At 29.2% G+C, this 15,912-nt stretch overlaps 1 protein-coding gene and 1 pseudogene across 2 annotated transcripts in view; both read right to left on the bottom strand.

Moving 5' to 3' along the window:
- Window positions 1–71: 71 nt before the first annotated feature.
- On the bottom strand, window positions 72–222 carry LOC142329611 (U2 spliceosomal RNA; annotated as a pseudogene).
- Window positions 223–6,919: 6,697 nt separating this feature from the next.
- Window positions 6,920–15,912, bottom strand: part of LOC142329039 (uncharacterized) — a 253,825-nt gene continuing 244,832 nt past the window's right edge. Inside the window, exons 1-4 of one of the 2 annotated variants that reach the window (XM_075373297.1) lie at window positions 11,946–11,994; window positions 10,395–10,496; window positions 8,690–8,887; window positions 6,920–7,853 (exon numbers count right to left, since the gene is read on the bottom strand). In XM_075373297.1, the coding sequence (XP_075229412.1) occupies window positions 7,233–7,853; window positions 8,690–8,887; window positions 10,395–10,475 (900 nt within the window). In that variant the 5' untranslated portion in view covers window positions 10,476–10,496; window positions 11,946–11,994 and the 3' untranslated portion in view covers window positions 6,920–7,232. Of the gene's footprint in view, window positions 7,854–8,689; window positions 8,888–10,394; window positions 10,499–11,945; window positions 11,995–15,912 lie in introns of those variants that run through there. The other variant, XM_075373298.1, reaches the window with a different exon arrangement.

Here is a 15,912-nt window from a genome sequence, read left to right as displayed (position 1 = left end):
AATTTTTACAATAAATAATAATTCAATAATAGCAATAAAAAAAAAATATGAAAAAAATCAAGTTATTAGTGAAATAAAATTATATATACTTTAAAAATGTGAATATGTAATTTAACAGGCATACAAGAAAAATCAGTCCAATATTCCGGCCCAGCAATGCCGGGCGTATCAGATATTAAGCTGATAAGAACAGATACTACACTTTGATCTTAGCCAAGAGTTCCGCAGGGCTCTGTTTTGGGGCCGTTGTTGTGGCTGGTGATTATAGATGAACTCCTTCAGAAGGAGTTTCCTGTCGGCGTTCAGGTGCTGGCTTATGCAGATGACCTTGCAGTCCTCGTAGAGGGAAGGACGGTCTTGGAGGTGCGGGAGAGGGTGTATGCGGCTATCGACACTATACAGGAGTGGTTGAGGTCCAGGGGTCTGCAACTGTCTACGGAAAAATGCCGGTGTATTGCCTTTACGGGTAGAAGAGTGCTAGAACCGTTCAATATTTCCATCAACGGTCATGCTATAGAAGAAGTGAATAACATCAAGTACTTAGGAGTTATCCTCCAGAAAAACGGTAGATACACCGAGCACATAGTCAATGTATGCAACAAGGCAGAAAGGATGATAAAAAGTCTAAACATCATTATGTCATCGCAGAATGCCCCTCGGGCCTCAAAGCGCCGTTTACTGGCGACCACCGTCGTGTCTTCGCTTATGAATGCCGTTCCGGCCTGGTGGCGCTCTATCGCCATCAGGCGCAACAAAGAGAGACTGGCGAGGACGCACAGGTGTGTGCTCCTAGGTGTTGTGTCCGCATACAGGACAGTGTCCTATGCCGCCCTGTGCGTGTTATCGGGTACACCTCCTATAGACCTAATCGCAAAAAAGAGGGTGGAGAGGGCACAAGGCAAGCCAGAACAAGAGGTCAGGGATGCCGTTTATAATATCTGGCAGGAAAGATGGTCGCAGGAAGCTGTGGGTCGATGGACGAGAACCCTCATCCCCAACATCAAGCCATGGTTGTCGAGAAGATTTGGTGAGGTTGATCATCACCTATCGCAGTTTTTTACAGGACATGGTTCCTTCAATAACTACCTGCACAAAATAGGCAAGAGAGAAGAACCAATTTGCAACTACTGCAACGAGATAGATGATGCTGAGCACACCTTTTTTGAGTGCAATAGGTGGGACACACTTAGACATAGTAAGGCACTCACAGGTATAACTCCAGAGACAACAATAGACTACATGCTAAGAAGCGAGTCAAACTGGAATAATTTTGCTAGTTTTGTTAGACAAGTTGTTCTACAGAAATACTCCGATGAGAGAAGACAAGGTGTTGGCTAGAATAGGACTGGGTGGACAGCCTTGCTGGTGAGGTCCAGCATGCTGCGGTGTGTTGGCACTGATGAGCCACCAAGGACTCCACGCGTCTCTCAAAAAGAGCTAACCGGTAGGCCGACCTGCCTTGCCGGTATATATAGCCGGTAGGTGGGGAGGCCTATTTGAGTTTAAAGACACTCCCCTGGGCGGCGTAATACCAACAAGTCCAACAAGGCCCAGCGGAGCTGAGGGAAAAAAAAAAAAAAAAAAAAAAAAGGGCATACAAGAAAGTCATGTGGTGTCCACTTCAGATTTGGTGAAACATCTGATTATTTAATATTAACTGAAAATTATAATTTTGAATCGGTATTATTTTTATTTATGCAATTGTTTCAGTTTACTTAATAATAAATATCTCTATAAAATTTAGTAACCTACTCCTGTTTCGTTTTTGTTTTCATTTTGTTGATAGTTACATCATAATAAATAAAAAAAACATAGTATTAGATACATATACAACTTGCATTTATTTAAAAAGTAATCAAGGGACTATACTAATATTTCAGGTAAGATTGTTGAATTAATAATTGTATAAATATTTGATGTTAATAACTGATATCTTAGCAATTGTGTAACTGTCCACTTTTTTAAAGAATTGGAGGATCGAATCTCACTTTCAAATGAAATAAGTTTAAATGAAGTGCAGCAAAAAAGGTATATGTAATTAAATAGGCGTACAAGGAAGTCATGAGGTGCCCACATCAGACTTTTTTTTATATAGGTCCTTCTACATCTTCAAGTACCAAGTTGTAAAAGCACAGATCTTCTTCCCCCTTAATTTAATAGCATTTGAAATTCTTAGCGGTATTTGAAATTTTTTTCATGACTTGATGAACCGTTATAGTAGGAATAAGAGTAATAGTATAATAGTAATAATAATAACAATAATAGTAAGTAATATTACTTATTTTAAAGACGTATAAATTTGGATCCTTTAATATCAGTAATATTCTTTATCAATGATAAATACGCCAAGTTTTATTCTTTTTAAATTAAAAAAAAATTTTAAATACAAAAAATTAGTTTTGATTTTATTTTTCACATTTAATCCACAAATTTATTTATCTTATTTAGTAATTTATTGTATCAAATTCCTATTAGAAATTAAATATGTTATTCATTTCTTTTTTTAGAAAAAAAATAAAATCAAAAAAAACAAATTTTAGTATTTTAAAATTTGCTACATGATTAATTTCAAATCGTTTTCTTTTCTTCTGATTTTTACCTATAAAAGATAGATAATATCAACAAGTATAAAAAAAATAATTCTAGATATCTCTCGACTCATACGGAGTGTTCCAGAACGTATTTCTCGAACTTCAGGTACTGATTCAGTCCACCAAAATGAGCCGAAATGTTCATATCGATATAAGTCCTATTTTGCTTTATTTTCCTTCTGGACCCATTTTGTGATTTTCAACAAAAACATTATTGTTCAAAAACGGGTAAATCAACTTTAATTAAATTTGGCAAATCTAAGACTACTGTCTTATTCAGCAAAATAAAAACGTTTGAAAACATCATCTTCAAAGACTTCAAAATGGCGGGCATCTCAATTTTTTAATTTTCAATATCTTTCTAATATAACATTTTTAATTATTACAAAATTTATTGAGCTGATAATTTTAATTAAAATAATAATAATAACAAAATTAACCGATATTTTTTATTAATTTATCATTTAGTGGAGGAAATAAAACCAGGAAAAAAATTATCAGCTTGTATTATGGTGAGAAAGCGTACTGCCAAGTTAATTGTCTGCGCCGGCCTCCGTGGCGCGAGTGGTAGCGTCTCGGCCTTTCACCCGGAGGTTCCAGGTTTGAATCCCGGTCAGGCATGGTATTTTCACACATGCTACAAATCATTCATCTCATCCTCTGAAGCAATACTTAGACTTAACTGTGTGAAAAAAAAAGAGTTAATTGTTTGCAATAACTCGATTGTTTGTCAATGATTTTTACAAATGAGTTGTCATTTTATTCAAAATAAAATGCTTTATAAATTTTGTAGTAAGTAAAAATTTCTTATTACAAAGACATTGAAGATTAAAATTTTTAAATTCCCGCCATTTTGGAATTTTTGTAGGTGACTTTTTTTTTTAATTTTTATTTTTTAGAACAAGATACTAGTTTTAGATTTGCTAAATTTAATTAAAATAGGTTTACCCGTTCTTGAGGAATAATTTTTTGTTGAAAATCCCAAAATGGTGTCTAGAAGGAAAACAAAGCAAAGTAGAACTTAAGTCGATATGAACTTTTTTGCTCATTTTGATGTCCTGAATCAGTACCTGAAGTTTAGGGAATACTTACCGTAACACTCTGTATAAAAGGTGAAGTAAGATTTTATAACAAAACTTTAAACTTATAACCGACGCTAAAAATAAACCCTTGAAATATGCCCGATTATAGAATCATACAGTAGCAAGGGACATTTTCCAGGCTCTGCAATTCGAAAGGAGAATTGTGATACTCCCGCCACTTTTGCGTTCCGTTCCGTTCCAAGTAAGATTCTCTATTAAACTGCCCATGATATCATGTAACTGATAGATGGTCCTCTTTTTTTTATATTTACTCTTGTATATATTTAACTCTTGCTTGATAAGAAAAAAAATAATTGTAATATTAATATTTAATTTTTAGGATTTTAAGGAATTTGAATAATATTTGCATTTTTCGTACAAAAGAAGACACGTTAGTAAACACTTTTTATTTAATAGTGTTCTTAAATATTTTAAAATTACTAAATTTTTATGAAAAATTCCTTTGATGTGTTAAGCTTATTCCTTTCAGAGAGTCGTAGACTGTATAGTGGTTACAAGCTGGTAGTTACAGCTAGTCTGTATAACTTCCTAATTTTCCCTTTATGTAATAAGATTAATTATTTAATAACCTATGAATTATAAGTAGTTTAATTTTATTATTTATTTATGATTATAGATAAAAATAAAGAGTGATTGTGAGAAAATCGTTTAACAAACGCATATATTTGTCAGACTTTTAAATCTAATTCTGCTGCACCAAACGTATATCATCATTGGGTAAAGAGTTATTTATTCAATTTTTTCTTTTTGAAAATGAGTTCTATCTTTAAAAAAATTAAACTACCAAGTTATCTCCTTAATTTAATAGCATTTGAAATACGTAACGATGTTTTAATTTTTTTCATGGTGTGTTTTACCATTAACAAAATCAATGTATTTCAAAAAAATCTGATGTATATACTGCATGACTTGCAGTATATACATCATCGTACCTTGTACGCCTATTAAATTACATATAGACATTTTTTTTAAATGAGAAGTACATAAAATTTTATTTCATTTATAACTTCAGATATTTTTTTATTTTAGTTTTTTGTTATTATTGAATTATTATTTATCGTAATTTTTTTTACAGTTAATAAATCAATATATTTAAATTAAAAAAAAAAGGTAAAAATATATATGTGTATGAAGTCGGATTTGACCGATGTGCCTTCCCCTTGTAAGATTCAAATATGTCATTAATTAAAATTTAAATAGCTATAACTCTGAAACCAATGAAAATAATTACCACTTATAAAATATCGTTGAAAAGCTCTCAATGAGAGCGTATTGCTACAGTTAAAAAAAGTGCAACATCCAAATTGTTTGGTTTTAGGTATTTTTGGAACCTTTTGGTCCAGTCGAATGTAATCAAAAGGGGAGATGCACAACTAGATGTTACAACATTCCTAAATCCAAAATTTCATCCTAAATTCAAAATTCGTTTTTGAGTTACAGACTATAATTTGTTTTCGTTGTTGAGTTATGCGAGATACATACGTACAGACTTCACATCGAAATTAGTCAAAATGGATTCAGGGATAGTCAGAATGGATATTTTCGTTGAAATCTGAAAACCGCAATTTTTTGTGATGACAATACTTCCTATACTTCGTACAAGGAAGTAAATAGATGCTCAGGCATTATTACCACACAAATTTCTCTTAACCAATTTTATTTTTCCATATTTAACAAAGCTTGAATTTATTAAAATTTCCTCTTCAGGTAAAAGGTTATAAAAAATGTTCTCTAAGAGATTGTGATGATCTTGTCCTCCGAGAGCTCTAGCTTTATAATTCCCTAAATTAACAAAAGTTATAATTGTTTCTTTTAAAAATATATTCTGTTTGTTAAAAAAAAAATGAAGTAAATGGATTTTACCCTCTTACACAACTGTGTTCTCAAGCCCCTTAATCCCCTTAATCATTCTCAATTTACAAGAATTGAATTTAGTTGTATTCGAACGATTCTTCTTAAAAATGTGTTATATCTTTATAAAAAAAAATGATTTTGTTTTAAAAATCATTTTATATACGAGATTTTATGTAGGAGAATAGATTAAGGATTCTTGCCTACCCGACCTCCATAAAATATGATAAAAAAAATTGAAAAATTACAATATTCAATTCAGTCAAACATATTAACACAGTAACATTTAAACATTTTTTTGTTATTTTTTAATATATTTTATCATCGGAAACATAACAAACCAAATACCTTCTTGCTTCGAAGGACCTCTTTTCCCATTTAATTCGAAATAGAAAGCTTGTGGAAGATATCATTAACTTATTCAAAAAGTATTGTTTGTTGGATGCCAGTAAAATCATTATGAAATTGAGAATTTGAGACGTATAGCCCAGCCAGATACTCTTATGTTCCTTAGACACCATCATTAACAAACATTTTAAGATATGTAAAATTAATTTTTAATCTTCATAATTTTACAAGCTCATAAAATTAGTGAATTTTTATCCACTAAAATGATTTTTAGTGAATTTTTTCAATTAGTACTAAAAAAACTTTATTTCGTTTCTAACAAACTAGTTAAAAACAAGCAAATACCACACGTGTGGTGTTCCGTCTTGTTTTCTTGTTTTCCTACCTTTCATAAAGCATGGTACAATAATCCGCTAAATTTAAAAAAAAAAAAAATCATATTAAATTTCTCATTAAATTTAGGTTATAATTGTATAAAAAATGAATTATCTGTTTAAATATCTTTTCAGTTATGATAGTCTGCTTCAGTTACCTTATATATTTCGTCCATACTTTAAAATTTTACAACAAAAATTAAAAACTTTTACAATTTCTGATATATAGATTGGTATCTGATATTATTTTTATCATTTTCACTTCATAAAAAGGAAATATTATGGAAGAATAGGAAAAATCATTACCGTGTAATTAGTCAAGAAATAATTAGAAACGGTTTCCAGAAATGTAATTTTAGGATCACATTCTATAATCAATAATTAATGTTCATTAAACGAATTGAAAGGTAGTTTTTAATTAAATTACCCTTAAATTTTTAATATTTATGTTTGACAACAATCAAAGTTTACGATTAACATTATAATTTACATACACACACACGCGCGCGCACACACACAGACATATATATATATGTAAAAAAAAATTCTAGTACAAAGATGTCAAAATATAAGGAAGGTTTCTCCAACTTTTTTCTAGCAGGAAACATTTTATAGCAATACGGTTATTTTAAAAAAAGATAATTAAGCAATATTACGATTGATTAAACAAAAAGTTTATTTAAAAAATAAAACATAATTACTAAAAAGTTTACATAAAACAAACAATCTTCAAAAAAAGGATATTTATTGAACAATTTCTCAAACTATGGTATAATATATATGATAGAAAATATTTAAAATATTTTTATAAAACAGTAAATAGTGTTTTGATCAGCAAATATATGGATATGACCAACACTAAAAGAATTAATAGACTACTTACTACTAACATTGCAAAACTCACGCTTGCTTGCCTCCATTTTTAGATCAAAATTCTTTTGTAGTGTAAATACTTCTTTGATACTTTATTCGTCATATGGATTAGGGGATCTGCGGAATTTGAGTGTATAAATAAGTCCGCCTTTGGTGTCCTTAAACCCATCAATTTTACCGCCATCTATTCTATCATGTTCTAAGTATCCGGTAACTTTTTGGTTTCCATCATTTGATTTCCAAAAGTCATGTTCAATTTTAGCTGTACTTTCCCACCCACCATGACTACGTTCTCCAAAATTTCTTGTAGTGAAAATACTTCCTCTGGTATTACTTTCTGGAGTGAAGTCTCTGAATCCATTATCAAATTGGGCAGACCTACGAACTCTGTAATCCCCTCTTGTATTACTTTCCTCGTCATCTGGATTTGGCGATCTACGGAATTTGAGTGTATAACCAAGTCCGCCTTTGGTGTCCTTAAATCCATCAAATTTACCGCCATCTATTCTATCATGTTCTAAGTATCCGGTAACTTTTTGGTTTCCATCATCTGATTTCCAAAAGTCGTGTTCAATTTTAGCTGTACTTTCCCACCCACCATGACCACCTTCTCCAAAATTTCTTGTAGTGAAAATACTTCCTCTGGTATTACTTTCTGGAGTGAAGTCTCTGAATCCATTATCAAATTGGGCAGACCTACTAACTCTGTAATCCTGTAAACAAGTAAGCTATATTATAATAGCAAGCAGTCTTTTTGTACATTTATTTTAGTTGACTTTTAATATTTTAAACAATTACATTTTAGAAAAGAAATCAAAATCATGTGGACAACACAGTCATTCATAACCTTATCATTAGTTTTAAATATACCAAAAAAACTAAAAATCCGTGTATCAAATATATTGCAAAAGTTTTATATATTATAAAACTAACGTTTATTAGAATAAAAGGTTTATTATTTTAACATAAGTAAAATAAAGTAGACAAAAAACAGTAGTTTTTTTCTGTTAACGAAACTCGAAATAAAGAGTATAAAATAAGGAGTATCCAGGTGTAACACAACAAAGGATAATAAGGATATTCCCTTTCGCAAAAAAAGAGAAATTTTATGCCAGAAAAGAGATTCAAAAATAAAGTATAAATTATATAAGATTATATATGTAATGAAATGAGACAGAAACGTAGATGATGAAATTTAAATGTTACGATGAACAGAAAAAACAACAGTTGGGAAAATTTTTATTTAGGTTTTCAAGAATAATGAATGTCGAAATTTAAAAAAAAAATAGATTACTAGAATACAGGAGAGCTTTTATAAAGAAACGGAATCGTTTTGTATAAAATATAGAGACTTAAAAATTTTTTTTTTTTTTTTTGTTAATGGAATGAATGCGTTACGGCAGTCAAACATAAAAAAATAAAATAAAAATTATTTTTAATACTTTTTAAAAAACAATATCATAAAAGTATATTTGTAATTATTGTATTCATTATTTCATTTTAAAAAATTAGTAAAGTATATAAATATGCTTCAAAAGATTATTTTTACCTCGTCAAATTCTGTTGGTGATCTGCGATGCCTGTATTGTGCTGGACCTTGGAATCCCCTCGGTAGATTGCAGGGTTCTCTAAAGCAAAGTGCTGTTGGTGGAGGTGAAATTCGATCTTGACCAGGGAAGGTAAATTTCACATCTCTTGGTATTCTACCAAACAATTCACTACTATCAGCTGATAATTCCGGTTTATCCTGTAAAAATTAGTTCATAAAAAAATGTAAAGCTTGCATAATTTTTAATTCCATCTAAAAACAGAAAATTTTTTATTTGTGTAATTAAATTTTTTTGTCACTATTATTAGTTAACATGGCAAAATAATAATAATAACAATATTTAATCAAGCAATATTTTTTTTTTGAAAATATTCAATTTTTTTTAGAATTGATAAAAGGTATCGATATATTGATGGTCTTTGAGTAACGACATACTCCGCAAATCAATACATACGTTTTATTTATATATAATGATATATATAAATATATATATATATATATATATATTATTACGTAATAGATTTGCCCTCTACTTTTTTCAAATAATTTGTCTTTATTTTCCTGCTTTAAAGAAAAAAACAAGAAATTAATCTCATAATCTACAAATTTCGGATGGCTTTTAAATGCTTTGAATGTATCATAGCATAGCCAAAATACGGTACAGAGATTATTTAATTCAGAAAAATAAACACAATTTAAACCTCTTACGATATTTTAACTGCTTCACGATAGATCTACTAAAGTTTTTGTTTTTGGTCAGGGCTGATCGGTACATGTGATGACCCTTGATTGGCAATTAGTCGATCGGGGTACGATTTAATTTATCCTTAAGACATGCGATAAAATTCTAAGGATCTGGGATTACTTATAAAATTGGAGAAGACCGAAATCAATTTTTTCGACCTTTTAGATTTTTTTAAAAATCAAGTATATCAAAAAATTGATTAAGCGAATAATTTTACAGTAAAATTCGTTGTTTTGGGGTCTACAACCCCATACAGTATAGATTGTTGTAAGGTAATTCATATACCATAAAAGCAAACGTTTGGGAAAGTATTTATTAACCGAGTGTTTTTTGCAAAAAATGAAAAAGTTTGTTAAATAAATAACATTTTCTAATACGTTAATTTATAAAATGTACATAAAATTTCTATAAATGTAGACTTTTCCATCAATTTTGTAAAATGTGCTTTTGAAGTCTAGTTCCGTATTTCCACTATAATACTGATAATAAATACAATTTTACAATATAAAAATACACGTTCAACAAAATAATTTTTTTTCTGTTTGCAACGTATGTAACTAGCTTTTTATTTCTTCTAATGAAAAAAATAGTTTTAAAAAAAAATACATTATTTAAAATTTTAAAAAAATCTACTTTCCATCTATTTTTTTTTAATTCCTAAGACTATGAATGTGTATAACTATATGAATTATTTACTTGTTTATTCTTCCCCAAAGTTTTATCCAAAACACACTTATCGTTTTCCTTCTTTATTCCTTTTAAATTATGACTAATAAATAGAAAAATGTGTTCATGTCTGTGTGTGTGTGTGTGTGTGTGTATGTGTATGTGTGTGTGTGTGTGTATGTGTGAGTGTGTAACCCACACTCTTAACCTCTCTTAAACCCTCCCCCGCGCGGGGAGGGTTTAAGAGAATGAATATATTGAAAATAAAATGGCTTAATACAGAAATAATCTTACCGTTTCTAAAGTTGCAGACGATAATCCATGAGTGAACACGATACATAATGTAACAACAAATGTACCGCTAAGCCAAACCATTTTAATGTCACCTTATATTTTCTAAAAAAAAAATTATTTAAATAAATTTGAAAAAAAAAAAGTTTTATTATGATTTTAATGTTAAAAAAACGACTAACTATTTATTTATTTCAGAAAAAAATAGTATTAACTACCGAACAGTATACTAATTAATTATATATTTTTAATATTTTATCTAGTTGGTTTTCTAATTTATCTATTAATTTGTACATCATCCATCGCAAGAATTAGGTTTTGAAATTACCCTATTTACTGGTGAAATTCGCGCACCTCAATATTTAAACAAAAATTTTTTTTTAATATTCAAAAGAAAAAATTCAGTCAGATAAATATATTTTTTTATTGTTTATGCCAATTTACTTTCATTATAATCATACGTAAAATCGTTTCCTCAAATAAATCACGCATCTATTTTTGAGTAAAAAATTTGATAAATATGTGCGTGAATTCCGGGAGTAAATAGTTCACTAAAAACAAAATGCATAAATAAATTTTAATTAATATTTATATTCATTATTTTCGTATTATCATTGTTTCTTTATATGTCCATTTTTCCGATTAATTTAATTTCAGATTTAATTTAATAAAAATTAAAATTTTTTAATTTTAATAAATTAAATTTTTTTTTACAACAATTTTAATTTTTATAATCTGGCTCATTATGAGTATAATATAATAACGTTCAGAAATTCGATACACAGCTATCATTATATCAATTCATAATTAAATTGAATTATATTTTGTAAAAGACTGAACCATTTATTTAGTTTTGTACATCAATTAAGACAAAAAAACATTTTTATTAGAATTAATTCGTTACAACTTCAGGTATAAAAGTTTATTTTGAATAAATAATTACAATTTTATGTACAATAAATAAAATTTAAAATAATATAACGCCAAATTATAGAGAATCAAAAAAAACTCTTGGAATCTTTTTCTAAATACATTTGTTTAATAATTATGTAATTTAGTCTATACGAGTATAAACCCCGGATTAAATGTAGTTTTAAGTAGTAAATTTATTATTTTTCAACTATTATTATATAATAATACTATAACATTATTATAAATTTTTAAATAAACTGCCCGACTTTGACAGCAAAGAATTAAAACTTTTAATAGCTTATTTACACCATTTACCCATGGCATATTATGTATTCATTCATAATAATAAGATAATTTTCGCGAAATCGAATATTTAACAACCTTCTATTTAAGAATCTTACTTAATCTTCTCCTAATGCTTTACCTCCTGCATCATGGTATTAACTGCATGTATATTTTTAAATTAAAATTAAATTATAATTAAAACATTATTTAAAAGAATAATGAAATAATGTTTAAATAATCTGTCTACTTATTATAATTACTTTTTTTAAGATATTCTTATAAAATAATTAAATGAAAAATTAATAATAAATTTTATTATAGTAAATAATTGCTAAATAACAAATCATCAGTGCTTACCTTTAGCTCGTAAGACGTTAATTAAAGAATTGATTCTTAATACGATGTAGGCAGTCATTATATACTTATCCAAATAGGCTTATCTTAACACAGATATTCTGTGTTGGGAATATCTTCTTAGGGGAATAACAATTTTCGGTTAATAACTAATGTATTGTAAATCAGACCTTTTTTCAGCAATGTTGCAGTTATTTTTTTTTTGCTATTATCTCTATAAAAATATACATGATTCGTTTTTTTTAATAAAAAAATAATACGTAATGCTGGTAATAAAACTGGCATTATTTTGACATTGAGATAAGGTCAAAAGATTTTTAGCAGATTATAAAGAGTAAATTAAGAGTTATTTATTTCCAAAAAGCTAAAACTGTGTATTTTTCCACAAAACGTTTTCATGACACCCGTTTTTGCCACCATTTTGTCCCGTTTTTCTTAAAACCTAAGTGAGATAAAGGTTTGGGACCACTTAAATTCCATTTCCTAGATCAAAAACCATAAGGAATCAGCAAATTTACACCTCGATTTGTACCTTAAGAATTTTAATACGGTTTAATTTCACAGAGGAAGCAGAAAACAGGGCTTAATTTTTCACTAGCCGAAACTCGCTAGCGAACCGCTTTCTGACCTATATTTATATAAACTTTTTTTCTTATTTTTGGCTATAATATCCTCTCCCGAGAGACTGCCGTGCAATTTGTAATCATTATGTATATAAATATCAATTGTTAAATCAAGTGTAAGATTCTAAGACGGCGAAAAAAGTACCTTTATATTTTTTTACCACACAATTTTTTATTCACAATCGGTTCCAATTAAGAAACCACAAGCAAGTCGTACTAAAAAAAAAAAAAACACATTGTGAGGGATTCCAAACGAACACTCTCAATAAAATGTATATATATGTATATATATACAAAAGATAGGGCTTCATATCTCTTTCGAAAAAACTGAACTAATGGCCATAGATCCTCTGGTAATAGAGCACATTACGGTAAACAATCAGAAAATTAAAATAGTAAAACAATTTAAATATCTAGGGGAAATAATAACTTATAATTTAAATGAAAAAGTGACATGACAAAACAGGACAAATAAAATGATTAAATCCCAAAAATTAACTTGGTCAACATATAACAAAAAATGCCTTTCTGCTAAAACAAAACTTAAACATTATAAAACTGTAGTTCAGCCAGAAGTCACCTACGGAAGCGAGACCCTTTTCAAAATCACTCAGAAAAGCCGAATTGATAAAATTCTGAAAATAGAGAGGAGAATTGTCAGAACGTGTATCAATAAAAAACACCAAAAAGAAGGACAATGGTGGATTGTGCCAAATAAGGTGGTGTATCGAGAAATAGAGCCTGTTACTGATACTATGCGGAAAAAAAGAATCTCTTTCTTTGGTCATCTCATAAGGACACCGGAAACAAGACTGTCAAGAAATATCATTGAAAAGCTCTGGTTCCAAAAGCTAGAAGTAGGATGGATCACAGAAATTAGAGAAGATATGAAAGAATTGGGAATTTCCCTGACTGACCTACAGAATAAAACTGGAAAAATTACAAAGCTAAAAGATAAAAGCATTAGATTTAAACAAAAGACAGACAAACGACAAAATACAACGAAGAGGGTGTTTACGGATGAAGAAAAGAAAGCAAGATCTGAACGGATGAAGAAATACTGGGCAGCTCGGAAGAGTAAAATAACACGCTTTCTCAGAAAAGACCCAACAAAAATTGACTTAAGTGGTCCCATGTTGGCCGTAAAAGCATAATAATAATAATATATAAATATATAAATAAAATATGAACGTACATATTTACACTTTATATGTATAAACTTTAACGCTAACATTAATTTATTAATTAATGTTGATAAAAATTAAACAAATTATTTAGAAAAAGATTCGATAAATTATTTTTTGATTCGATATCATTTAGCGTTATAAAATTTTTAATTTTACTAACAACATCAAATTGAATATTGGTATATTACTAATTATGAGCCAGATAAAACAAATTTAAATTTTTATAAAGAAAAATTTGAAATTAAATCGGAAAAATAAAGAACATATAAAAAAACATTGATGAGTAATACCAAAATAATAAACATAAATATTAATTGAATTTTGTTTATGCGTTTCGTTTTTAGTTACCATATTTACTGGCGTAACTCACGCAGGTTTTTTACCAATCTTTTTTACCTAAAAACAGGTATCTTAAAGAAAAGCCTAAAAATAGTTTTAAAAAAATAATTGCTATCACGACTTGTTGTAGATTAAATATTCTGTGTTGAAAAAACTCCAGAGCGCAGTTTGGGCTGATATATACCCCAATGATTACTATGTCACGCAGCTCTATAGCCACAATACCCTCATCTCTGTAGTGTAGGCTATAGTTTATATTACCTACAATCCCCCTGATAGCCACATCCCCGTTTCTATCTGGTACCCATTGACCTCTAGCCACTGAATTTACATTAGGTTCAGTGGCTACCAGGAAGTTGTATTTGCCCCTTGTGGTAATCTCTGTAGAGTTATGCTATTTCTGCATCAATAATAACGTATTTTCCGATTTTCAACCGATGATATTGTGCGTAAAATTTAATAAAAAAAAGATTTTTCTCTCCCAATCTTTTCTGTAAGATGAACAGTAATCGAGTTATTTAGGGAAATAGGAAACATTTTGCTTTTTTTTTACATTTTGTTTAATAAAAATTTAAACACACCTTTTTCAAGTGGCGCATAACGAAATAATCATTTCTGATGATATTCCTGATCCATTAAAACAAAAATTAGTGATCATATAGAAAAAGTCCAACCCAAAACAGAGACCGCCTGGATAAAGTGATATGTTATTATTTTAAATGATTACTAAGTATACATCAGAGATACAATCTTCTTTTAAATTTATTTCCTTTTGATACTTCGTGGATGGTGTCTTTATCCCACAAACAGAGTGTGTGGTATTTAGAACTTCACTTAGATCGGCGTTAGACTTGGAAGTATCACGTAAGGATGAAATGAAAACAACTAAAGGCGAAGTTACAGGGAACTTCATTGGATGCTACGGAGAAATTTACACCTCACGTTGTCCAATAACGTTCTGATTTTCAAAGTTATCCTACGACCAATCTGGACTTATGGCGTGGACTTGCGGGGAACAGCAAGTAATAGTAACGTAGATATCTTACAACGCTTCCAAAACAAAGCAACGAGAACAAATGCAGAAGCGCTTTCGTTCAAACGGAATTATATGATTCATAAATATCTAGAGCTACCAACGATTCGTGAGGTTGTGAGACAGCTCCGTGTTAAATACCAGCAAGGATTAAAAAGTTATGTCAACCACTTAGCGATCAATCTGTTTGATAACAATGGGGAAGCGTGAAGGTTGAAACGTTTCCATGTGCTTGACTTAAGCTCATTGAATGACAGTTTGCAGTTACTGTTGCCAAATGTAGTAATATTACTTTTGTTTACTTTATTTTTTTTTGTGTGTCAAATTGGTTTACTTAAACTTCGTTAGACTAGCTATCGCTTGATTATTTGTTTGTTTCTTTTATTCACTATTTACTTGTTTTTTATTTGTTAAATGTTTTTTTTTTTATGCGCTATAAGTGTTGGCAGAAATATTTTTTCTAATGAAGTTTAAGAACCATTTATTGACTATTTATTACTTTATGTTTACTGATTATGGGTACAGATATGTTTGATCTACTACGGAAGTTCCTTAAAAACCCCCTATTATGGGCTTATTATCAACGTATTTACTTATGGTTCCACTTATGGAGCCGATTATAAATATACTGGTTCTATAACAACAACAAAAAGAAAAAGATTTCCAATCGTTTAGATCGAGTTTCATAAAAATCTATGAGCAAAAGAAATCAAAATTATTTGAATAATGTAAGTTTTGTAAGAATACTGTGTTATTTATTTTTTATAATGTATTTTAACTGTACACAC

This window comes from Lycorma delicatula, chromosome 8 (genome assembly GCF_047948215.1).
Source record: "Lycorma delicatula isolate Av1 chromosome 8, ASM4794821v1, whole genome shotgun sequence".
Taxonomy (NCBI): domain Eukaryota; kingdom Metazoa; phylum Arthropoda; class Insecta; order Hemiptera; family Fulgoridae; genus Lycorma; species Lycorma delicatula.
The sequence above is the reverse complement of the archived record's forward strand: the minus strand, read 5'-3'. Positions and strand labels throughout refer to the sequence as shown.